Source organism: Polypterus senegalus, chromosome 15 (genome assembly GCF_016835505.1).
Source record: "Polypterus senegalus isolate Bchr_013 chromosome 15, ASM1683550v1, whole genome shotgun sequence".
Taxonomy (NCBI): domain Eukaryota; kingdom Metazoa; phylum Chordata; class Cladistia; order Polypteriformes; family Polypteridae; genus Polypterus; species Polypterus senegalus.
In genome coordinates, this window is record NC_053168.1 from 126,070,791 (window position 1) to 126,096,437 (window position 25,647).

General features: G+C 43.3%; 1 protein-coding gene across 1 annotated transcript in view; it reads left to right on the top strand.

Annotated features, from left to right (window-relative positions):
* The window catches only part of pkhd1l1.1 (PKHD1 like 1, tandem duplicate 1), a 149,528-nt gene that overhangs the window by 102,314 nt on the left and 21,567 nt on the right, over positions 1 to 25,647 (top strand). Inside the window, exons 55-69 of the mRNA XM_039736590.1 lie at positions 490 to 578; positions 1,363 to 1,517; positions 2,044 to 2,173; positions 4,086 to 4,204; positions 5,415 to 5,544; positions 9,584 to 9,754; positions 9,981 to 10,084; positions 11,482 to 11,611; positions 13,244 to 13,365; positions 15,446 to 15,536; positions 18,517 to 18,665; positions 18,815 to 18,937; positions 20,835 to 20,946; positions 24,207 to 24,323; positions 24,693 to 24,858. Coding sequence (XP_039592524.1) covers positions 490 to 578; positions 1,363 to 1,517; positions 2,044 to 2,173; positions 4,086 to 4,204; positions 5,415 to 5,544; positions 9,584 to 9,754; positions 9,981 to 10,084; positions 11,482 to 11,611; positions 13,244 to 13,365; positions 15,446 to 15,536; positions 18,517 to 18,665; positions 18,815 to 18,937; positions 20,835 to 20,946; positions 24,207 to 24,323; positions 24,693 to 24,858 — 1,908 coding nt within the window. The remainder of the gene's footprint in view (positions 1 to 489; positions 579 to 1,362; positions 1,518 to 2,043; positions 2,174 to 4,085; positions 4,205 to 5,414; positions 5,545 to 9,583; positions 9,755 to 9,980; positions 10,085 to 11,481; positions 11,612 to 13,243; positions 13,366 to 15,445; positions 15,537 to 18,516; positions 18,666 to 18,814; positions 18,938 to 20,834; positions 20,947 to 24,206; positions 24,324 to 24,692; positions 24,859 to 25,647) is intronic.

Genomic DNA, 25,647 nt, shown 5'->3' on the forward strand with positions numbered 1-25,647 from the left:
TAGACCCGGTCTGGACACCCGCAGGGATACATGGGAGTTGAAGACCTAAGGGAGATCAATGTCAGAGTCCTTGGGTGCCACCAGAGGGTTCTGCAGGGCGAAGGGCTGCCTGTTTCAGAAGACTTCTGTCTGACAGGAAGTGCTCTCGTCAGGCTTATCCCCTGTACCTGAAGTAGTAGCGGGTCTAACATAAAAGCAAGCCGTCCGTCCACCTCCAGTTGAGTCGGAGTCGGGAGGCAGAAAGCAAAGCTCACCTGGAAGAGGAAAACGAGGACTGGTACTTGGAAGACTGTAGAGTAGACTGTGGAAAAGGTACTCTGTAAACTAAAAATGTTTGTATTGCACCCGGTACTGTTTTGATGTGGTGTCTCTGGGGTTTTGGTTGCTCAGTGGCAACCCCTGTCCTTCACGACGCCTTTAATGTTTCACTTGTACTTTACACTTCAATCACCACCATAATCAAGTGCTGCTTCCTCCTATTTTCTTTAGCTTGTGGTCCAACGTCTCGTTCTGGAAGTCTTCAGCGGAGAACAACTACACGGTCCCCAAAGAAGGTGCCAATGTTGTGATTCCAGAAGGTATTAACAGCAATTTTATTCTTTTAAATACATACGTCAATGCTTTTTTTGGTTTGGTTTGGGTTGGGCAAGGGCCTTAAGGCTTTCTTCTTGGGCAGCCCCCAAATTACTTTCTTATTATGTCTTAAATGATTTGCTGTTTTGTTAATGGCGCACTTTGTAACCTTTCTAAGCTTCTGTCCACCTGCTGCACATCTGCTTTGTATTTTATCGTAAAGTAAGGCTGCACTTCTATAAGTTGGGGGGTCCTGTGCAGATCTGCCTGCGCCCCTTTCAATCTGGATGAGACCGCTCTGGCTTCTTGGTACGGGGTGGTCTAGGTGCCACCGTGCACGCCTCTGCCCCCATGGCGTGATCGGCCCTCACCAGATGGTCGACAGTCAGACCCCCCCACTACTCGAGTCCGTTCAGAATTCAATAAGGTAGATCAGTTTTAATACATTTGCACAAGTTCCGAAAATCCTGTTGTCGCTTTGTCATTCAGGGAAGTTGAGTGTTGCTTGATGACAGGAAAAAAACAAACTGAAATAATTTTAGCACAAAATGTTTGGATGTGCGTGTGAGGGGTCTGAAAAGCAGACTGAAAAGCAGACTGTCCATATTAGCCTGGAGTGGACTTGGGTACGAGTGACAGATGGGCATTACCTCGCCAGTTGCTCTCCAAGCTCCTCTAACTGAACTGATTTCAGCGGCTTTGTGAATGTCATGTAACTGAAGTACTTCAGGTGATGTCTTTTTGTTGTACATAATTGACTAAAGTGTCATTTTTACGCTTTCTTTATAGGCCGATGGGTAGTGATGGATGTAAATATCCCCACCTTGAACAAACTTACTATTTACGGAGTTCTGGAAGTGCCAAATAACATCACAAGAAATAGCACGGCGGCCACAAACACAACCAGACAAGTAATTGTGAGAGCGACCTACATATCAATTCAGGTAAGACGCACACTTGAAGAGCTAACGGATGGAAATGTTCTTTTTTTTGTACCAATCATAAAGTGGTCTTGAAAAGACAGGATTTATCAGATGCATCCTCCTTAGGGCACACAGTTTGTCTTTTTGACAGAATGAATTTGGTGTAGATATTGAAAGTGCAGCGGCAGGTGACGAGAAACATTGACTACTGTGTATCCCGTGGCATTTGTAGATGTCTGTTCTGAAAGTCTTATCTGAGATCGGGAGGCGTCTGCTTTGAATCAGTTTCACCCTCGTGTTTCTTCACCTCTCCATTAGTTTCAAAGCCTTGCGGCATGTGGCATTATCCTGCTGAAAATGGCCATGTTCTAGATGGGTGGACTGTTGCCATGAATGCATTCGTTGCACGCAGCACCTGTCAGTTACCCACCACAAGAATTTGTTTGGAAATCGGAGGACTGGATCCTCAACTCAGTGATGTGCGGGACATGAGGATAAAGGGAACTGAATCGAATTGAACCGTACGCATTTTCTATTTTTACTGCAGGGTGGAAAACTAATAGCGGGCCAAGAAGATGAACCTTTTCCAGATGAACTTCACATCATTTTAGTAGGGAACCAGCGGACACCAGAGTGGCCCCTGCCAAATGGGCCTAACCAGGGGGCAAAGGTTTTAGGTGAGTGAGGGCTTTACGGGAATAAACATGCACTCACCTCAAGAGCTCCGTAATGTTCAAGTTTATCATGCAAATTCATTTAATTTTCTACAACTTATTTTCCTTTCACCGTCCTTTTGTCGTTTGTAGTTGTTGCTTTCTACTACTCCCCTTTATGCATTGATATCTAAATAAAATAAAATTGTAAACTGCTCCTCTATGTCTGTTTGCCCATCATGCAAAAGGGGCTGAACAGATTTTCTTGAAATTCTCCATGTGTTTTGCCGCTCATCCAACTCACAATGTTGCCTCAACGACATATTGGAGAGAGAAAAATGATAAATGAGGAAATCTGAAAAAAACAGTGCAGACGTGGGAACTGCAACTCCCATCAAGCAGCAAGACAGTGCTGGTTCGGAAGGGAGGACATCGTCATCAGTGCGCTGCGTGCAAAGTTTTGTAGACGCTAAAAGCAGAGTCAGATCTGAGACCACAGGGGCAGCATTTTCTGAACTACTTTGAATGACTTGGTCCTGACTTGGAGTAAAACTGGGAGATACGTGTAAAAGGCAAAACAAAAGAAAATAACAATACAATGAAATGACCAAAACCCAGATGAGACGTAAAAATGACAGTCAATAAACCGACATTATTTCAAAAAAACAGACAAGACATGAAAAATAATCACGCGGGAAGTCAAAAACATGCAAAGAAACTTGAATCCGTGGATCAGATAAGGCATTGTTGCTATTACCCAGGATTCTTGGGGAGAGCCCAATAGCATATGGTGCCCTGTCTCTTTTTCTTTTACACTACTTTCTGATAGACCTCTTCAAGGGTGGACAAATTCCTAGCAATTTTGTGGTGGGTTGAGTCGAACTGCAGAAAGACCACCTCGCTGCTTCACTCCTGCATTAAAGTCAAAGGGTTCACTCATTCTGCTTCCCACCTTTTCTTTCCCATCTTTTTCACATCATTATGGTCATTTTGACCAATCTTAGCAGTTTTACCAGGATCACAAACCTTCTAAGCACTTTGCACAGTCCATGTTAATTTGTTCTGTTGCAGGGCTATGAAGTTTCGGTTTACCTGGTCCACAACCTGTTCAAAAATGACAAATTCCTGGTTACGCTCAATTATGATTCCAAACTGACCTCATCTGGTTTTGTGAGGGAATTGGCTGGCATCGCTCACCAGAGGCATTGTGAGTGCTATGGCATATGGGAGGGCATCCCAACTGGCATGGGATGGGAGCTGGTTCTTTTCCAAGAAGGGAGGCCACAATGAAAGGGCAGGGATGGACTGGCATCCTGATCGGGATGGGTGCGGGTGTCTTTCCCAAAAGGGAGGCCTGCTCAGGATGACAGAGGGTGTCATGTTTTCCCCCTGTACATACGATGGCAGAATCCCGCTGGTGAGACACCCATATGGATACCTGCATGGCAGGCTGGGAATTGCAGTCCCATTGGATCGCCCTGTCGAGGTACTTTGGCGCTCTTTGAAGGGCTTATACTTGACCTGGAAGTGCTTCCAGCATGTAATGCCGAGGCAAGTGATATATTCTGGCACAAAACGCCGTTGCTTTTGCATCAGGAGGAGGTGGATAAGACTACATGGGAGGCGTGGAAGAAGAAGGATTAATTTATTATGCTATTGTGCAGCCTGGAAAGCAGGGAACTTTAAGCCAAAGAAGTTATTGTGCAGATTAACAAATTGTATTTGAACCTAATGCTGAGTTGTGCAGCTGTATTTCTGGGTTTGGGGTGTTGCTTACGCCCCTTGGTGGTCACAATATAATGAACTGGATAAAGCGGAAAGCCAGCTTGTCAGACGTGACCTTAAATGTGTCACTACTTTACATGGCTCGTTGAATTACTCAAGAGTTTTGTTACATGAGAGAAAACATGGAAATGTATGTTTTTCATATTTGCAGGTGTCTTTGGGATATTGGACCTTCACGGGAAGCCTCACGCCGTGTACCGTACGAAACTCGCAGAGACAGCAGAAGCGGGCTCTGACGTGATCTCGGTGGCCGAAGCAGTTGACTGGCAGGTACGGACCACTTGGTTCCTTATTGCATTCTGTTGAACTCAGCCAGCCATCAGATATCAAGAATCTGAAAAGTGTGAAACACACGACGGACACACACAAACGGCAAATCAGACAAGAAAAACAAATGCAAGCCTGGTAAATGAACCAAATGACTCCTGGCTGCCTGCTTTAAAGGTGTTGCCCGATCTCGTCTCTCTTTTGGGTCTCATGATTTTTCTTGGTGTTTTGAGGTGCCAGCCACACCTTGTCTCCTTTCACAGTCTGACCTTGAACTCGTCAATCTAATTAACTGAATTAGGCCTCCAATCAGAGATCACCCAAAAAAGGACGACAGTATAAGCGGAGAGCGTTAAGAGTCTGGGGCGAGAATGACGATGGCCTTCCAGGCACATCTTCACTTACATTGGTCCCGGAGTGGAAGGGGCGGGGCCATCACTGTCCGCCGCACTAGGGGTCCTCTGGTTTGAGGGCAGCTGAAGGGGATCAGCTAAGGCCGGGGCAACTCTTTTTCTCTTTCCCAAATCTTTCCTTCCAGAGTCAGGTAGCCAATCCCACAGCTTGTGTGTATGACAGTGTTACGTCTAAAATCCATTCATTATAAAGAAAGTGATTCCAATACGCTCTTTTAGTCATCTCCTCCAGTTACCTTATTTTTTTATTATAAATCAAATGGACACATTTCTATACGTTTCTTGTTGATTTCAACATTAATGCTGGAAACCAAATGGCATCTTGTGATTTCATGCACTGTTAAATTCTGCTCCGTACTTTTATTAGTTTTATTTTTATACTGCATTGAGGACGACTTGTGTTCTGTTCTGTGTATTGTGTTGTATTGATCCCCCTTTTCTTTTTGACACCCACTGCACGCCCAACCTACCAGGACAGGGGTCTCTCTTTGAGCGGCCTTTCCTGAGGTTTCTTCTATTTTTTCCCTAAAGTTTTTCCTTGTCTTCTTAGAGAGTCATGGCTGGTTGGCTGTCTAGAGGCAGGAATTGTTAAAGCCCATTGTGGCACTTCTTGTGTGATTTTGGGCCATACAAAAATAAACGGTATTGTATTGTATTGTACTGTATCGCAGTGAGATATCACAATTGACATCACATGACCAGCACGTTCCATCTGTCACTTTGATCCTTTCATTTCTTTGACTGTATTTTTGCCTCTCTCGCTCCTCTTGATTAAGTGTTTGTTTCTCATTTATCATTAGGTTGGTGATGATGTGCTGATCACTACTACCAGCTATGACCCCTGGCAGACAGAAACAAGAAAGATCATCGCCATTTCAACAGACATGAAGAGCCTAACTCTGAATGAATCGCTTACCTATAAACACATCGGTGAGCTGACCGAGTGTTAAGTCAGATTGAACGGGTGTGTGCAGCTCCGTGCATCTTAATGTCGACATCAGTGACAGGCTGGACTGGCCTCATAACACACAAGACCTTCATAACAAAGGGACAAGCCTTTCTTTCCTTTAATGTGGGAGGTGACATCCTTTACCAGTCCTAGCAACTCTGTGACGGCCAGTGTGATGTGCTGGGCTGATAAAGAAGGCAGGCTCAGCTATGGGACGCTCTATGGGCCTGCTGGAGGTAGTGGTGGAGCTGAGAATGAAGACAAAACTGGCGGCCATTACAAACAACACTGCACACCCTCTCTGTGGCACCATGACATTGAACAAATTGTTCAGTCAAAGTGTGTCGAGAAAAGCTCCTGGGGCAGTGGCGTAGCTCGAGTTCGTGCCGCTCGGGCGGGGCGGGGCTTCAATTTGCTGCCCTCCAACATAACTGAATATGTTAAACTATTTAAATAGAAAATTAAAATGACGTATAGAGAAAAATTAAGATACATTTTGCATAGATTTATTCATATATGAAGAAACAGCAATAATTTTTTATATACATTTATAAGCATCAACTAGACAAGAATATAGTGTAGACACACTGATAAGCCGTGTTCTGATTATTAGTTTAATATAATTACGCTACGAAAACCACAACCAAAGTAATAGGTGGGGATGTTTTCTGCGCAGAGCAAGAATGCATTCAGATTAATAACAAAATGAAATTATAAATTGTAAATTAGTTGTTTATCTTCCTAGAAATTATTATCGGTGTAACGTTTCCGTTTATTTTTGTCATTGCCTCATACATTTCAACTGCTGTGTCTGATGCAGAAGGACAGTCTGAATATTATTTTTCAAGCATTTGTGGTTAAAAATCAGAGAATTTGACTTTTTTCATACATGAATGATATTTTTCCGAACCCTGCTGCTTACACACGAATTGTACTGAGCCTTGTGGCCAATAATGGCGCCCCCAAAAATGTGCTGCCCGGGGCGGACCGCCCCCTCCGAGCTACGCCAATGTCCTGGGGTTCATAGAACTTACAGCGATACACCTCTATAGTGCCCCACTGTGACTGCTCTCTTATCTTTAGCTTGTAGCGGTCAGAAGCCGCTAAGATTCACACCGTCGTGCGTGATGGCGATTTATTGATTTTAATCGAGGATTACCAGGGACAAACCCAGCCTTGGCACGACACACACACACTACAGAGACAACAAAGAAAACACGCTGGGAACTTAAATGATAAAAAAGTATAATGAAATTAAATTAACTAATTGAAACAACAATACCACCCCTGATCCCTTCGGCGATATTACATTTAACAAATAAACACGACAAACACGCAGTAAAGTCCATGTATGAAATGATCAGCGGTGAGGTTATGTCCAGTGATTTGTATGAAGCGAGGGAAATGGAAAAACACAGTCCTACCAGTAGTTGCTGAAGTATGATGACCGATGAATGGTTCAGGAGCGCTCCTTCTTCCGTGAAAGCCAATGAATCCAGACAACGTCCTCAGTAACAGTAAACAGGTAGACAAATGATATCCAGACCCCAACAAACAATACAATCCAGGGCACGATGATATATGGCAGACAACGACAGGCAGTTCAACAGTTAAATACCAGCACAAAACGACCAAAACAAACCCTCTTCTCTTCGACCCCTGCCCTCCTTTTAAACCCCTCTGGCCACCTTTGACCCCAACAGCCCCTGCAAGGACTGCTGGGAGATGCAGTTCTAACTAATGGTAGCACTGCTACAAGCTAAGCCCAAAGTTTCCTTCTTTTCTGTAATTGTCATGTAAGTTTTAGGGGGGGTGTTGTTGTTTGTTATAATTTGCCCCTTTAGAACAAATAAAGAGCCATCTGTCTATCCTACCTAGCAGGATTGTGCGGTGTGCTGGTACTGGAAACGAGTATCATCATTACGGGATTTTTCAGTACCAGAAGTAAATGGCTGTTCTCTCAATCCACGAGCCACACACACTCATTAGTGCAGTTCCGGAAAAGTCCATTTCGTATACTTCACAAAGCAGAACGACACGCTTTGACGAGATTGGGGCTTTACGGGGAAAGGGATGTGGACGCCTTCCTCCTTATTGCTTTAATGAGATCAGGATGTAAGTAAATTGTTTTGGAACTCACACAGCAGTGCCTCATTGAGATATATGGCACTACTTTTCTGACTGGGTCCCAGTTTGGACACCCGCAGGGATGAGTGGGATATTGTAGCACAAAAGGGCGAACCTCTTGGTGCTATGAAGAATGTACGTCCCTACTTTGGGGAGTTTCCATAAAACCCCGAAGGGTTACTGTCGTTAAATGCTGAGGCACCGGAGGTGCTCTCGGGTCCACCGTAAAAGGAGGCCATATGACCTCGAAGGTGGAGGACAACACTCACAAAGGAGGAGTGGAAGGAGACAGAAGGTACAAATCTGTTTATTCATATTGTGCTGGTCTGAGCTAAACCCGTCAAGATACTGTGATAGAATAAACAGCATTATAGCTGAACCTGGTGTTTGTGGCTCGGTGACACCCCTAGTGGTCACACTGCAAACCTATTGAACTTATTTACTTTAGAACAGTAGAACACTCGAGACGAGAACAGGCCATTCAGGCCAACAAAGCTCGCCAGTCCTGTCCACTTATTTCTTCAAGTTGAGTTTTGAAAGTCCCTAACGTCTTACTGTCCACCACACTACTTGGTCGCTTATTCCAAGTGTCTATCGTTCTTTGTGTAAAGAAAAACTTCCTAATGTTTGTGTGAAATTTACCCTTCACAAGTTTCCAACTGTGTCCCCGTGTTCTTGATGAACTCATTTTAAAATACAAGTCTCGATCCACTGGACTAATTCTCTTCATAATTTTAAACACTTCAATCAAGTCACCTTTTAATCTTCTTTTGTTTAAACTGTGACGGCTCAGCTCTTTTCATCTTTACTCGTAACTCATCCCCTGTAGTCCTGGACTCAGCCTCGTCGCTCTTCTCTGGACCTTTTCTAGCGCTGCTATGTCCTTTTTGTAGCCTTCTTTGAAATTATTAGGTTTCAAGACTTCTTGTGTTAATCAAAGTAAATGGCATTAAAAAAATATATTAAGAGTGAAGAAAAAAACTAAATTTGGGTTTACACTGATTTCAGATAAATAGTTCACCAAAATACAGTAATCCCTCCTCGATCGCGGGGGTTGCGTTCCAGACCCCCGCGATAGGTGAAAATCCGCGAAGTAGAAACCATATGTTTGTGTGGTTATTTTTATATATTTTAAGCCCTTATAAACTCTCCCACCCTGTTAACATTATTAGAGCCCTCTAGACATGAAATAACACCCTTTAGTCAAACGTTTAAACTGTGCTCCATGACAAGACAGAGATGACAGTTCTTTCTCACAATTAAAAGAAAGCAAACATATCTTATCTTCAAAGGAGCGCCGTCATAAAGGAGCGCGTCAGGAGCAGAGAATGTCAGAGAGAGCTCGCAAAGAAAAGCAAACAATCAAAAAATCAATACATGCTTTTAAGTATACAGAAGCACCGCGATAAAGCGGCATTTTGTAGAGGAGCGTCCGTGTCCTCTGTGCAAACAGCCCCTCTGCTCACACCCCCTCCGTCAGGCAGAGAGAGCGAGAAAGATAGAGAGAAGCAAACAAGCACAGCGCGGGAAGCATATCTTATAGCATTGAGGAGTTTTAGTTAATATGCAATACATGCTCTGATTGGGTAGCTTTAAGCCATCCGCCAATAGCGTCCCTTGTATGAAATCAACTGGGCAATCAAACTGAGGAAGCATGTAACCTAAATTAAAAGACCTATTGTCCGCAGAAAGCGGCGAACCAGTGAAAAATCTGTGATATATATTTAGATGTGCTTACATTTAAAATCCGCGATAGAGTGAAACCGCGAAAGTCAAAGCGCGATATAGCGAGGGATTACTGTAATAATAATAAAAAAATAACCAAATCAATCAGCCAACCAGTCCGTTATAATATATGGAAATTGACCTTTTTAAATGTATTTTTTTTTCCAGGTGAAGCCTACAATGTGAGCGGTAGCGATCAGGAGTACAGACTGGCCGGCGACGTGGGACTTCTGAGTCGCAACATCAAGATCTACAGTGAAGATTACCCCGGCTGGTACCAGGAATCCTATGGCGCCCGAGTGTTGGTTGGGACCTTCTTTGAGAACTTGCAGTACACAGGTGAGCACAACTCAGTTGCGATTTCACCATTAAATCTAACGACGCACCGTTTTACCTGCTGGTGGTCTGAGGAGAGTGCATACGTGTTACAGGGTGAAAATGTTTATGTGACATAAAATTCAAACAATGGGACAAATGGACTGTGACACAGGCTCAGAAATAGAGCGTATGTTCAGTTAGTGCAGTTGATGTCGATTTCAACACACGAGTGTTTCTCTTGTAACAGGAACTGCCAGAATTAGCGACGTTGAATTCTACCACAGTGGCCAGGAAGGATTCAGGGACTACCCGGACCCCCGATACTCGGTGGCTTTTGTTGATGTTGGAGAGGTAAGTGAGCTTCTTGTTTGGAAAGAATTACTGACTAACGCCACCTACACACTCTGGTTTTGTATGTGAATTGAATTGTTCATGATTTGGAACAGGCCACGGTTCATTTTTGTTATTTAATTGTTTCTAACATTTTCTTCACTGATACTAGATTGTCAGGTCCTTCGTTGATTGAGAACAACCATTTTGTGCAAGCCATGGTCACCGCCATTGTGTTTGCTGAAACAGCTCCAGTAGGTGCCACCTGACCCCTGAGTTCCTTGGCGTACCTCTATAAAAGATGGCAGAACACATTTCCTGATGTCCACTTGTGGAATTCTTACTTACGTAAAAACCAAATCAAACAACAACATATTGCATATTTATAGCCACGCATTGCTGGTGTTGTAAGGAATGTCACTTTGTCCCCTTTAGACTTTGACTCTTGCTTTGTGGATTAGGCTTTGACCCTCTGCCCGCCCACAAACAATGACTTAACACAAAGTCGTCTTTATTAGAAAGTGACCTAACAAAATCCAAAAGATTTGAATGCATCCAATGTTAGAGCAGTGCCCTCTACATGTTGGACAGTAACAAAGTCAGTGGACCTCTTAAATCTCCTATGGCATCTCAAATCAGTCAACAGGGACAGGGAGTCATTAAAAAAGTGAGGGTCCAGTTTTGGAAAACCCCATCTGAAGAAAGTCAGTTCACTGCATCGTAGACAAAAGTAGGCGAGTAGTCTTTCAGGACTGAAACCTCTGGCTGAAAAAGAAGAGTTATTGAAGGCTTCAAGAAGCTTTTACTATGTTGGAGAGGTCTGTCCTTGTCAGAAGCTGTGGTGGCCATCTTAATTATATAGCAGAATGGCCGTCAGAGGCAGGGCTTCTGGAAGTGGGGCAGAACTGATGTCAATGGGGTGTCCTGGTCCATTCTAGAGGTGGACAGAGAAAGGAAGTTAAGGACTACTCTGCAACACATACACTTCTCCTTGGTTCCTACATGTTCAGGTCCCATGAAGTGCCACCTGGGCTTGCATGTCTGAGTACAGGCAGTATGGCATAGTGGCTAAGCCACTGGACCTTAAATGACGAGGATTTTATTGCAGATCTCTGGCTCCACAAAACAGTGAATGGATGAGGCCTCCAAAAAACCTACAGACCATGTAGGACAAGATAAGCCTGACTCCAGAAATATGGCAGGCTTAAAGCCTGACTAGACCTGAAATTGGAGACTGGATTCATAAATGAATAAATAGTCACAAGCCCTTGAAAACGTCTCATCAGGGGTCACACAGTGAGGCAAAGGCCAGGGTAGAACCTGCCACCTCATAATTTAAAGTCCCTGTACAGTACAGTGCCTTTCACTAGCAAACTGAGAACACGACTTCTTCTGAGATGATGCTGTTTGTTTTGTAGATTTCTGCAAACGCTTCTTCTTACATCAAAGGCTGTGCTTTCCACCAAGGGTTTTCTCCAGCAATTGGCATCTTTGGCACCAGCGGCCTCAGTGTCCAAGACAATGTCATCCATTTCACCGTTGGAGAAGGTAAGATGGTAAAAAAAAAAATCCTGAAAAAACCAACTGGGCTTTATGGCTGCTGGACTGCAATGAAATGTCAAATCTGCTTGACAAATTTCACCAAATTAGGTCAATTGAGAGTCAAGTTGTTCCATACAGACAGAAGGGCAGACATGAGGACGATGACAGAAGGTGCATTATATGGAAAGACATCTTAAAGAAATAAAAAGATGAAGGTTACTCACAAAATGAAAAGAATATAAAAGAGAGCTGAGGAGCAACACCTCTGATGAAGGACACAAAGCCCAAACATTGTGTCCCTAACCTTCTTTTCTTTTTATTGATTCTTTCTTCCGTGTATTTTTCTTCTCTTGAAGGAGATGCCAGGGTCTCTGTTCAAAGTGCCCCACCATTTAACTGACACAGATTCAGGGGAATTGCCCACATGAGGTTCTCCCCTCTCCATTCACACTGTACCTGCCTGACCTACTGAAAAGTGGCACTTTGTGAATGTCACAGGCTGGCAATGCAACGCCTACCCCATAAGGAAGACACTCAACTGGGTGTTCTTAGCAAGTCATCTAAATTCATCATGCCCCAGTGTAGTGGGCCACTTACAAAGCAGCCGAGTGTACAGGTGTTGAAAGGGTGTCACTGGTCACAGCGAGAAGACCAAAATGTCACTCAGATTCTTGTTATAAAGTAGACTGACATTACACTCACTGAGGAAACTCTTAGGAGCCCATCTACAAATACTGGGTAGGACCTCCTTGTGCTTCCAAAACAGCCTCAGGTCTTCATGGCGTAGTTTCCAGAAGATGTCGGGAGCATTCTGGTCCGTGTTGACGTGATAGAATCACACCGTGCTGCACATTCCTCTGCTAGCACATCCCAAAGGGGCTCTACTGGATTCAGACCCAGTGACTGGGAAAGCCACTGAAGAACGCTGAGCTCATTGTAACCATCATGAAACCAGTCTGATTTATGTCAACTGTCCAGGCTGATGGTGGTGCAATGGAAAGGCCAGAAGTCCACATGACAGTCATCATCAAGTTCTTCCAAGTGAACCCTGAATACCATGAGGACTGATTGAGGTCACTGATGTTAGGTAGAATGCCTAGAGGGGTCTGGGCGGGTGGTCTCGTGGCCCCTGCAGATTTCTTTTTTTTTTTCTCCAGTCATCTGGAGTTTTTTTGTTTTGTTTTGTATTTTCTGTCCTCCCTGGCCAATGGATGTTACTTTTATACTATGTTAATTAGTATTGCCTAATTTTATTTTCTTATATGTTTGTCTTTTTTTCTCTTTCTTCATCTTTGAGCTCCATCATTTGTACGAAAATGTGCTATAGAAATAAATGTTGTTGTTGTTGGCACACTTTGGGCTTATTAGTACCAGTCAATCATCGTTTGGGTGCCATGGTCTCTTTGAGTCTTGCTGCTGACCATGTGCTATCCCTTCATGGCCACAATTTGCCCCTCTTCTAATTGTAATAACTTTCAGCATGATAACGCACCGTGTCATAAAGCAAAGGCCACCTCAGACATGACAATGTGTTCCGTGTTCTTCTGTGGCTTTCCCAGTCACCCAGTCCTAAGAATTATAAAGGTTATTTTGAAGGTGTCATTATTAATACTTTCCACTTTTGTGTTAAATTTACAGGTATACGCGACTGGGGAATTAGAAGCAGGATACAAAGAAACCTTGTCGCTTTGTCGGTGTGGCCAGGAACGTATCAAGACAGACTGGAGTTAACAAACTCCCTGTGGCATGCGGCCATTGAAGTAAGGATCATTGACAAGGGCTGGGCTTTGAATACACGTCCTGTAGAGGTCCAATGTGGCCCCAAACTCCTTAGACACCTTACCTCTTTGTAAAAAGGTTGAGATTTGAAGGTCCACACAGCTCTGCCGTTCACATTATGACGTCCCATTTCCACAAGTTTATGGGAATTTTTACATAATCGTCTTTTATCTGTGCTCTCGTGTTCTTGTAAAAGAGCTAACAGTAGTGGGGCACTGTGACATTACGTGAGAACATTAGAAAAACTGTGACAAGAACAGGCCATTCAGCCCAATGAGTTTGTAAATTCTCTTCCTTTATAATGCCCATAATAACTTCAAGTTGAAATGTGAATATCCTTAAAGTCCTGCCTGCCACCATACTGCTTCCTAATTTATCTCACGTGAGTCTGCGGTTCTTGTTATAAAGTTTGTCTTTGCACCGTTAGTCTGAAATCTGCCCTTAACGAGGCTTCGTCGGGCTGTAACCTTAGACACTCAGTCGGGCAGTCTGTAGACAAGAGTGAAGTGAAGTGAAGATCAAAACCTCCAAGTCAGAGGTCACGGAAATCAGCTGGAAAAAGGTGGAGCGCCCTCTTCAGGTTTGGGGAGGAGTTGAAGTATCTCGGGATCTCGTTCATGCATGAGGGAAAAGGGGAGCAGGAGATCGACAGGGGAGTGGAGTGACTCCAGCAGTTATACAGACATACCGGTCAGGCATGGTGAAGAGAGGGCTGAGCGTACCGAAAGGCTTTCGTACCGTTACATATGGTCATGGGCTTTGAGTAGGACCCAAAAGAACTACAGGGTGTCCCACTCGGGAGTACAACTTTAAAAATGCGAATTACTCTGCAACGTATCATCATGCAACAAGGTTCAAAATATTCCTTATTTAATGAAGAATTGATTCTGTGTCATAAAGAGGCGGGCACTATAGCGGGCACCGCTACGGCGGCCCCGGATGTGGCAGCGGCTCCAGACATCAACCCTGCAGAGTGGCAAAAGCAAGCATGCAATACTTGTACATATTTGACGAATTTGTGAAACAACTGGGCGACTACAAACTTCAAGGAGGTTACTTCCAACAGGACGGGGCAACGTGCCATACCTCTCATGCCAGTATGGAAAAGATCCAATCGTTTTTTGGAGACAGGGTGATCTCGAAAGGTTTGTGGCCACCTCAATCGCCCGATTTAACTCCCCCAGATTTTTTTCTATGGGGATATTTAAAGGGCAAGGTTTATGCAGGCAAACCCAGGACCACCGGACAACTGAAAGCAAACATCGAGTGTGAAATTGCTGCCATCGACAGTGACACGTTACAGAGGACATTCTCAAATATGGAGAGTCGCGTTTCCTTGTGCGCGGACGTTGGGGGAGGACATTTTCAGCACCTTTTGTAATGTGGACTTGTTTTCCACTAAATACAGGTATGTTCAGTTCTTACAGCTCGCCTTTACGTTCACGCGTTCGCGAGTAATTCGCATTTTTAAAGTTGTACTCCCGAGTGGGACACCCTGTAGATCCCAGATACAATTGGCAGAAATGAGAAACCTTTACAGGGTGTCTCGACTCAGACTTGGAGACAAGGTGAGGAGTGCAGACGTTCAGGAGGAGCTCAAAATCGAGCTGCTGCTCCTGCACGTCGAGTGGAGCCAATGAAGGGGGTTCAGGTGTCTGATTAGGACGCCTCCCTGGGTTGCTGCTTCATTGGTGTCCAACCTAGGGGGAGAACTTGGAGCTGACCCACAACACGCTGGGTAGATTATGTCTCACGGATGGCCTGCTAACGCCTGGGTGAGTCCCCCATTGAAGGAGATGGGCTGAGAAGAGGGACATCTGAGCATTTTTGCTTAGACTGCTGCCTCCACAACTCAGTCCTGAATAAGTGTTAGAAAACAGATGGAGGAATGGACAGGTACGGGGTTTCATGAAATTAAAAAAAAAAAAATCGTCACTTTTGATTTCCAATGACGGTCTCGACAAAATCCTACAATGTTCTGTGCTCATGGAAATGCAGACTTTAGAAGCTAATAGGAGGAGAAGAAGTTCTAACCTGAACAAACATATTTGTGGTCCGCAGGTGAACAACGGCATGAACAGCATCCTTCAAGATAACATCGTTAGCGGATTTGAAAGAATTGGATACAGAATTAATGGAGAACCTTGCCCAGGTAACCTTTTATTCCGTCTCTATTGGATTCTTTCCAATAAGTAATGAAGTAAAATGAGATTTCTTTTTATTTTATAAACTTTTGTTCATTGCTGTTCCTCTGGAATGCTTACTTGTTAAGCTTTGGTACTGTTCAGATGACAGCTCATTTCCGGTTAGGTTATCTCCTGACATTACACACTTATGCTTGAGGCGATAGCGGTAGAAGAGGACTAAGGAGCTACCAGACGCCAGAAGCTAATGAGCAGAGCGGTGACTCAGGCCTTCCATCTCTCCTCATTTTATATGCTGTTCACGGGGATCTTTCACTGGGCACACCACCGCAGGGAATCTTTAAAAGGGTCCAGGGTCAAATCCTGTCTTGAACCCAGTGCTGCAGGGACAGACTAGGCCACACAGACCCTCATGCTGAATTAAGTAAGATTGGTGAATGAATTAAAAAAAGAAAAGACGCAGGACTTGATGTGGGAGAATAAGTAAAAAATGAATAGCAAAGGAAAGAATATTAGGAAGGTGAATGACCTAAACATCTAACTCTTGGATGTCCAAAAAAAAAAATAAAAATAATGCACGTTGTAAATGTCATGACACATCTCCACAAAAACAAAGTCGAAGCGTTAAAGTGAATTTGAAATCTAAGCTGACACTGTCAGTCTGGTGCTGCTGTCTTCTGAAACACGAAGCACCTTTAAATACGCACACACATAACCGGAGTAAAGCAGAAACTCGGCTTCCTAATAATCACATGTGCACGTCATCCAGCACTCAGACGTTATTAAATTGCACAGACGAAAAAGAAATAAACGTCATTGTGGGGAACTGAAAAATAAGAAGGATGCGTGTGGTAATTTGTCTGTGTTTTATAGATTTGTTTAGTCAAATTGACTGCAATGTGCGCCGTGCGCTCTTTTCTTCTTGGCTGTGTGACTGCGCGCTGCAAAGGGTCGCCATACCGTTACGTGTGCTTCTGGCCTTACTCTGCTGAGATAAGAATAACTTGGGGGATTTTACTTTAATATGTGAATTTCCCCTTAGGATTAATAAAGTATCTATCTATCTATCTATCTATCTATCTATCTATCTATCTATCTATCTATCTATCTATCTATCTATCTATCTATCTATCTATCTATCTATCTATCTATCTATCTATCGGAAGTGTTCTTTCTTCTTCATTTTTTCTTTTTACTCTTTCTAGTGTGTTTTCAGACTAAAGCCTGTGTGTATATAAATGTATTTATTCATTTACTTACTTATCTACCTGTGTATGTCTTTATTTATTTAAAGAGCTTCTGGAAAAAGTCAAACTTCCCCCTGGGGATAAATAAAGATCTTTCTATCTATCTGTCTGTCTGTCTTTCTGCCTGTCTGTCTGTTATATAGTGCCTTTCACATCTCTTTATCTCTCTGTCTTCTAACCATGGCTGCTGAGAGTGTGTATGAAGGAACTGCACGGTTCAGGAGAGCAGCAGACATGCGCAGAGTAACGCGGTTAAGGGTTTACATGGCCACATAACCCCCTGGTTATTTGTGGAGAACCCTACCCCGGTCGATGAGGTCTGTCAAAGGCCAATAGCACAATTTCTCTACTCAGAATAAGGGTTTACGAGACATTTTAGAAGTCAGGTTTCTGTGAATAACCATTAAGCCCCCATCACTTTACGTGACTTTTCTGCTGATTTTCAGCTGCAGACTTCATTTACGCAAGTCAAGGCAGTTGTGTAGTTTAACATCCCCAGAAACTGCGGTGGAAATGTAACATCTTATTAAAGAAGGAAACGTCCCCTAATAGGACAAATCAGTAATCAGGAAGGAGAAAAGCTGTTCATTGTATCTGTTAATGACTCCTCGACAAAATACCTTGGAAGGAGAATTCTTCAAATGCAGCTGGGTCAGAATGATCTGAGAAACAAAGGATAGAAGTTCATTTTATAAACTATTGAATTTATATACAGTTACTGCGGTTGGTTCATTGGTCTGTCAGTCATTCTCCAACATGTTATATCCTAACACAGGGTCACGGGGGGTCTGCCGGGGCCTATCCCAGCCATCATAGGGTGCAAGGCAGGAACAAATCCCCAGGCAGGGCACACACACCCACACACCAAGCACACACCAGGGACAATTTAGGATCACCAATGCACCCGACCTGCATGTCTTTTTTGGACTGTGGGAGGAAACCCACGCAGACACGGCGAGAACATGCAAACTCCACGCATGGAGGACCTAAGAAGTGAACCCAGATGGGTCTCCAAACTGCGAGGCAGCAGCGCTACCCACTGCGCCACCATGCCACCCTGGTTCATTGGTTTACACCCAAATGGTTTGTATAAAATAAAAGGCTATATTATATTATATTCTGGTTCTTCTTATACCACCCTTGAAATTTTAGAGCATCTGTCCATTCTCGCTGTTTCTAGGACATTTGCTGATTTCTTAGTCATCTCTTCATCGGCCTTTCTTCTGGTACATTCTTTATTTACTTGACCGTCTCAGTTTTACTTTTTCCTAAATCAATCCTTATATTTAGTGTACATTGTGTTGTTCACTGGACATTTATCTGGTTTCTGACATTTATTAAGCCTTTATGCTATTTCTTTAAGATGAATGCTACGTTACCCTAAAATTATTGAGTCCGTCAGACTCTTCCTTGACTTGCCCCCAACAAAGACGCAGGGGTGGGCTTGTCAACAAGAAAATGAGCACCCACCCGGAAGTACAATGAAGCCACGAGGGATAAGGTGCGGCCACAGGGCTTTTTGTCCCCCAAACAGAAGAGAGGCTCGCCTGTCTGATGGCTCGTGTTCTTTGTGCTCTATCTGTGCCGTATTTAGTTAGCCTTTTCAAACCTTAAAAGAACATATCATGTTTTTTTTAAATCTGAGGGCTGTAATTTTATCATGAAAAGTAATCTATGGATAATAAGAATCTATGGAGTAATCTATGGATAATAACATCTCGTAACGCTGATTGTTTTGCAGGTCAGCTCAACCCCGTTGAAGCCTGGCACAACAACGAGGCCCATGGAGGCTTGTATGGGGTCTACATGAACAAAGACGGGTTGCCAAATTGTTCCTTTGTGCAAGGATTCATTGCCTGGAAATGCTGGGACTATGGAATTTATTTCCAGGTACGTTACATTTCCTGGATAAAACTGTCAATGGTGGCTTATAGCTTTGCTGCGAATACAAATCACATAATTGGCAAACTTGCATGGCTCCAAGAAGGGCATTCCTGTAAACCCTCAATTGGTTTTTTTGTTTTTCTTTCTCATTGTAGACGGAGATGAGCATGCAGGTCTCCAATGTGACGCTGGTGGACAACGGAATGGGCATCATGCCAATGAGCTATAAACCGCCATCTGTATCTCACAGCTATTCAGACAAAACAATTGAGATCAAGGTACGACCTTCACATCTCGCGTTCTTCCTTAGACTTGTGCCCGACTGTCAGCCGCGCAGACGCACACACCTGAGAGTGCTTGGGGACTTCAGCGTCACACCAAAGCACATTTCACTCTCCTCCTCTAATCAAGTTTTTCCCAAAGCCTGTTGTGATTTCATCCTTGGATTATTACAGCCTTTCATTTCCCCATGTGGGGTTTCTAAATATTACAGAACTCATTTCTACACTTGAAATTCATATTTGAATAACGGTTGTCGATGTTCAGCCCTTTCCGCAATGCCATGCTGCTTTGCTTGGGTTATGTCGTCGAAGTTATGGCATCGCAACTTAGCTGAACGTCTGTGAAGTGAGACATCGCTGATGGTCGGCGCCGCACACTTCCTGATGTCCGCGCTTGAAGAAAATCAAGCACTTGTTTGTTGGCGTGCGCTTCGTGGTTGATTCTCTGCTCTATTCTTTGGTTACAGGTCTTGGTTTTGGTGAGAGTTGGACGGACTGTAGGCTACTGAATTTAGACTTAACTCGCGTTTACTGTTTTCATCTTCCTCTTCCTGCCGACATAACACTCGTTAGTTTTTCATTCTTTCGCATTGTTTTTGTGGAGTTCGTATTATGGTTCAACCATACCGTTTATTGAATAATAATATTATGGCCTGTTAATGTGATGTATCCTGTCGCCGTTGTTTTCATGATCCCAGCTAAGTTGTTTATGGCAGTGGCTCGGGTGGCAGGACTGTGCAGCGTTGCATATGACATTACTGTGCTTGAGTACTTAAGATCTTTTGTCTTATCTTTATTACATTCGTTTGGATAAACCCAGAATGCAGGAGGTCGATGAATTATTGCTTTATGGTTCATTAGCAAAAGGAATTCAGATTAGCAGTAATGGCTTCTTTTTTGACTAACATTTTGATTTTCTTTCGTTCTGGCTTTTACCTTGAGGGCCACGTCTCTAAGGTTGTTGGTCTGAAACTGAGACGCTGCTCTCTTTTATGGTGCTGTTTGAAATTAGCGACCACAAAAAGGAGGCGCTCGGGATTCTACTCGGTGTGATCATTTCACAGGAAGCAGAGGGAAGTTTAAAGCAATAGCCCTTTCGTGCTCTCGGTTCATTTAATGGCTGTTTTCTTTTAGTTCTAGATCAGCGCTTCCCGATTCATGTTACCCTCACAACCTTAGTGACGGACGAGGCCGATTTCGCACCCCCTTGGTTTGAGAAGTATATGAGTTCATATGATAGTTCATAATGCTCACACAGCTCTAAGTGCTCATAAGAGCGGGAGTCATCCGTTTTAACAAGCAGCGTATTGCACTGATACGAAATCGACGCCTGCCCATTTAATTATTTAGGAATGGATAAATAAATGAAGATTTTGTACAAATAATGTTTTTCATTTTTCTTACTCGATGGATTCTTGCACCCCCAGCAACAGTTGCGTGCGAGTACCTCCATGCGGGAAGCGCCGTTGTAGACCATGAAGACAAATTCTGGCTTGGTGCTCTTCCTTTAAATTAATGATGATTCCTTTTATTTAATCAATTTTTGACATTATTTTGAATTTACACTTTTCCCGGGAAGGTTTGTTACAGCAATGGCACTCATAGCCGGTCAACGCATGTGTCGTATGTGTCGCATTTCCTGGCTTCTGGATGTTTAACTAAACCTTTAAGACATGTTCCTGGGAGTTATGTAGGGAAAGGAATGGGAATGGTCAGGCCTTTTGGCTCGGTGTTTGCTTTGCTTATCGCATTTTGTCACCACAGCATTTTGTGGTTCTGCTTCAGGCCGCTGTTTGTCCAGCCCTCTTGAGGCCTTCACTTCCTAGTCCTTTCAGCTTTATTAGATAAATGTGCTCATCTTAACTTACTTTATTATTATGTTTTTATTGTTCAGAACTCTCTCTTTGTGGGCAGCAGTCCTAACTTTAACTGTTCAGACATTCTCACCAACAACGATCCCAACGTCCAAATTACGGTGGCGCACAGGAGCACCAGGCCTCTTCAAGGTAAAGAAAGGATGCCTTTCTCACTTTTTATTCTCAGGTTTACACGTTTGCTTTTGAAAGCAGCTTATTCCCAAAGCAGAGAGTTGAGAAAAGTACTATGTAAGAAAGGGGAAATTAGGCTTTTTACAAAAGCTCTTTAGAGAAATAGACAGACAGACAAGTTCAGCAACACATTTGTTTTTCCTGGGGGAAAAGCTTCCCAAATTGTTTCCCAAATAAGTACAAATAAGTACAGCACACAGCACTTTTTTACCTTCTTCCTCTGTCTTGTATCTTTCTCTTCCACCTACACTCCTCCCAGCAAGCATCATCTTCTCCCTCCCGACTCTGATACCTGGAGCAGGGGCAGTGCACTTGTTTAATCCGATGGCACTCCCCTGAGTGAGGTGGAAGCCTAACAAAGTAGGGCCTCACAGTCCCTGAAGGACCCCCTGGCAGCACCCATGGAACCCAACAGAGCTGTGCCGAACTCCAACTCCAATGGAGCCCTGTGGGAATCTGAGGCACCGCTGCTGTCAAGCACCCCATGCATGTTCTCTCCCCTGGTCCTCCCTGTATGATGCCATCCTGGCCAGGCAAGGGCACAAGTCATCTGCCACAATACATGTAGTTGAAGCACATACACTATGGTCTGAAAACATGGCTCAGTGTGGCGCTATACAGGCACTATGCCTCTTGGTATACAGTAGACCCTGTAGTACCTCTTGACACACTTCTGCTGAAAGTCCTCAGTGTTTGTGTGTCATGGAGATGATGTGCATCATTGGTCATAATGGCACTCAGTTTTGTTTTAATTCTCTCCTTTGCTACAAACTCCAGGGGTCCAGAGTGCATCTCATAACTGAGCCTGTCCATTAAATGAGCTTGTTGATTCGGTGGACCTCTCTTGAAGTGATGCTAACAGCCCACCACACCACACTGGTCATCACAGAGTTGTAGAAGATGTGAAGGATGTCACTTCCCACATTAAAGGAGTATAGTCTCCTAAGAAAAAAAGAGCTGGCTCTGCTGTTACTTAAAGAGTTCCTCTGTGTGATGAGACTAGATAGATAGATAGATAGATAGATAGATAGATAGATAGATAGATAGATAGATAGATAGATAGATAGATATAGATAGATAGATAGATAGATAGATATGAAAGGCACTATATAATAGATAGATAGATAGATAGATAGATAGATATGAAAGGCACTATATAATAGATAGATAGATAGATAGATAGATAGATAGATAGATAGATAGATAGATAGATAGATAGATAGATAGATAGATAGATAGATAGACCTCATCGACCGGGGTAGGGTTCTCCACAAATAACCAGGGGGTTATGTGGCCATGTAAACCCTTAACCGCGTTACTCTGCGCATGTCTGCTGCTCTCCTGAACCGTGCAGTTCCTTCATACACACTCTCAGCAGCCATGGTTAGAAGACAGAGAGATAAAGAGATGTGAAAGGCACTATATAACAGACAGACAGGCAGAAAGACAGACAGACAGATAGATAGAAAGATCTTTATTTATCCCCAGGGGGAAGTTTGACTTTTTCCAGAAGCTCTTTAAATAAATAAAGACATACACAGGTAGATAAGTAAGTAAATGAATAAATACATACATATACACACAGGCTTTAGTCTGAAAACACACTAGAAAGAGTAAAAAGAAAAAATGAAGAAGAAAGAATACTTCCGACTTGTCGGTCCCAATCCCAGTGAGGCGCTATACAGCCATTTTGCTGTTGGTATGATGGAAATTCCATCTCTTTGCTTGACACACTTCTGATGAATCATTCATTGGCTGAAAGTCCACAGTGTGGGTGTGTCACGGAGAGGATGTGCAGCATTGTTCATAATGGCCCCCTCAGCTTTGTCTTCATTCTCTCCTCTGTTACCTCCAGAGGGTCCAGACTGGGTCCCATAACTGAGCCCACCCTTTAAATGAGCTTGGTGATTTGGTGGGCCTCTCTTGAAGTGACATTACCAGCCCAGCACACCACACTAGCCATGACAGAGTTGTAGAAGACAGTAAGGATGTGACCCCTTTAACAAAGATGTCTGGTTGGTACTGAAGGCACTGGAGAAATCAAAACATCATCCTCACATGATAAATGTTCGTCTGATTGCCTTATTCCTTCTCCTGGCTGAAATAGCATTTGAGAAATCGCTAAATTTGTGTCGATGAGCTGACTCAGCAACACAATCTCAAGCAACAGGGCGGACCTAACCACGGAGTTGGCAAAAGAGCAGCTCCAGTTGTGTAGTCCGCTTAGGATTTAGTTAGATAGATAGATAGATAGATAGATAGATAGATAGATAGATGTAGTTGGCAGGAATAGATAGATAGAAATGAAAGACACTATATGATAGATAGATAGTGTAGTTGACAGAAATAGATAGATGGATAGATAGATATGAAAGGCACTATATAATCAATAGATAGATAGATAGATAGATAGATAGATAGATAGATAGATAGATAGATATGAAAGGCACTATATGATAGATAGATAGTGTAGTTGGCAGAAATAGATAGATGGATAGATAGATATGAAAGGTACTATATAATCAATAGATAGATAGATAGAACATTATTTGTTCCTGTGAGAAATTTGGCTTTTTACAGCAGCCCTTAATAAATTAACAATTAACTAGAGAGATAAATAACTAAACACACTCTCTCTCTCTCTCTGCGATCTGAACACAAACCAGAATGACTAAACAGGAAGGAAATGTAAATAAAAGTAAAATGTGTGGCTTGGCAGTGCCAGTCCCCCGAGGTGCTATACAGGCATATTTCAGTTGGCATCAAGGAGCCCCCAGAAGTGTTTACTGACACATATAATAATTCATTGTCTGAAAGTCCTCAGTGTGAGTGTGTCAGAGAGAGAATGGGCCACGTTGTTCATCCTGGCACTCACTTTTGTTTTAATTCTCTCCTCATTTACTACCTCCGGGGGTCCAGAGGACATCTCATAACTGAGCCTGCCTTTTTAATGAGCTTGTTGATTTGGTGGGCCCCTTTTGAAGTGACATAACTGGGCCAGCACACCACAACCACAGGCTCTGAACTGACACTCCAGAGGTGTGACAGATCAGCGGCCTAATAATCAATAGCCTCACCTTTTTTACTTGCTGAACCTGCTGTGTCTGCCTCCCTTACTGTCACACAGTCCCGATACTTAATGTCCCTGAGTTCCTGTAAAAAGCCTAATTTGGGGACACTGGGGCTTTACACTCACTGTTTGATAAATTTATTTTCAGGTGGAAGAAGTGGCGTTTGCTGGCCCACCTTTGCCTCTGCACACAATCTTTCTCCTGGTCACCCTCACGCTGGACTGATGTCCTACAACGCTATCAGTGGACTGATGACTGTAACAGGTAGGCATGAGAGAGACCCGGTTTTAGTGTAGAATGACCATGTTGGGCAGCCCCCAGAAAATTTCTCACCTTTAACATCCCCCTTTTATTGTTCTTATTTATTAGAAATTTCTGAAGGGCGCTCAACTGTGTCTTTATTAAAAATGTCTGTCATTTGTGGTTCTGTGCCAGGGTTCTACAATATTCTCTTGATCCCTGAGACTTTCTCTTTCTGTTTGTGTCTGTCCTTTGAATTCCTTGGACGATGTTGACATTGCTGTGGCGTTCTGAGCTCAAATATGCGAAAGCGTCCGTCAGTGTCCATTAGCTTAGCAAAGCATTCCAAAGTGCCCATTCCTAATCCTACTTTTTCCTTTCTGTTTTATGAAGATTCCACTTTTGTTGGCTATAGAAACGTTTGCTCTGGAGAGACAAATGTAATGTTCATAACCAACCCAGAAAACGAAGACCTGCAGCACCAGATATTTGTACACGGCCTAACGCTGATCAATAGTACAGAAGACGCCAAGGTTTTCATCCACAGAGCGGATGTAGGGTGAGGACTTGTGTGTGTTTTTGTCCTAATTCAAGGGTGTCGATGGGTGGCATAATGGCTGGTGCTGCTGCCCCTCAAATCTCGTGAATCCTGTACCTGCGAGGTGGAAGATTTACACTTATGTGTCCTCTTGTGTCTGTGTGACGTTTTCATCCAACATGTACAAAGATGAGTCGTTTTTTGTCATTTTTTCTTAGCTCAGGTGGCAGACTATGAACTCTGCTGCTGACTTGTAGGAGGCTTTTGGGCTCAGTGGCCAGCTTGGTGACAGAGCTCTCTGTACTTACAGTGGACTTAGAAATTATTCAGACCCCTTCACTTTCTTCTCACTTTCATTGTGTCATAGATTTCATTTTAAATGCATAAATCTGCCATTTGTTGGCTCTATCTATCTATCTATCTATCTATCTATCTATCTATCTATCTATCTATCTATCTATCTATCTATCTATCTATCTATCTATCTATAAGTATTTAGGCCATTCATTCAGCATTTTGCAGAAGCCCCCTGTGTCAACAATGCCAGCTTTGATTCTTCTTGAGTGAGCCCCTACAAGCATTGCATGGCTGAATTTGGGCAGTTTATCTAATTCTTCCCGGCAGATCCTCTTAAGTTCCCTTATATTGTATGAAGACGCCTGTGAAAGGCCATCTTCGGTTCTCTCCACTCATTTTCTATGGGGTTTAAGTCTGGACATTGGCAGTGCCCCTCAAGGTCAGTCAGAGACTTGAACCAAAGCCACCCCAGCACTGTCTTGACTGTATGCATCTGGTCATTGAACCATCACC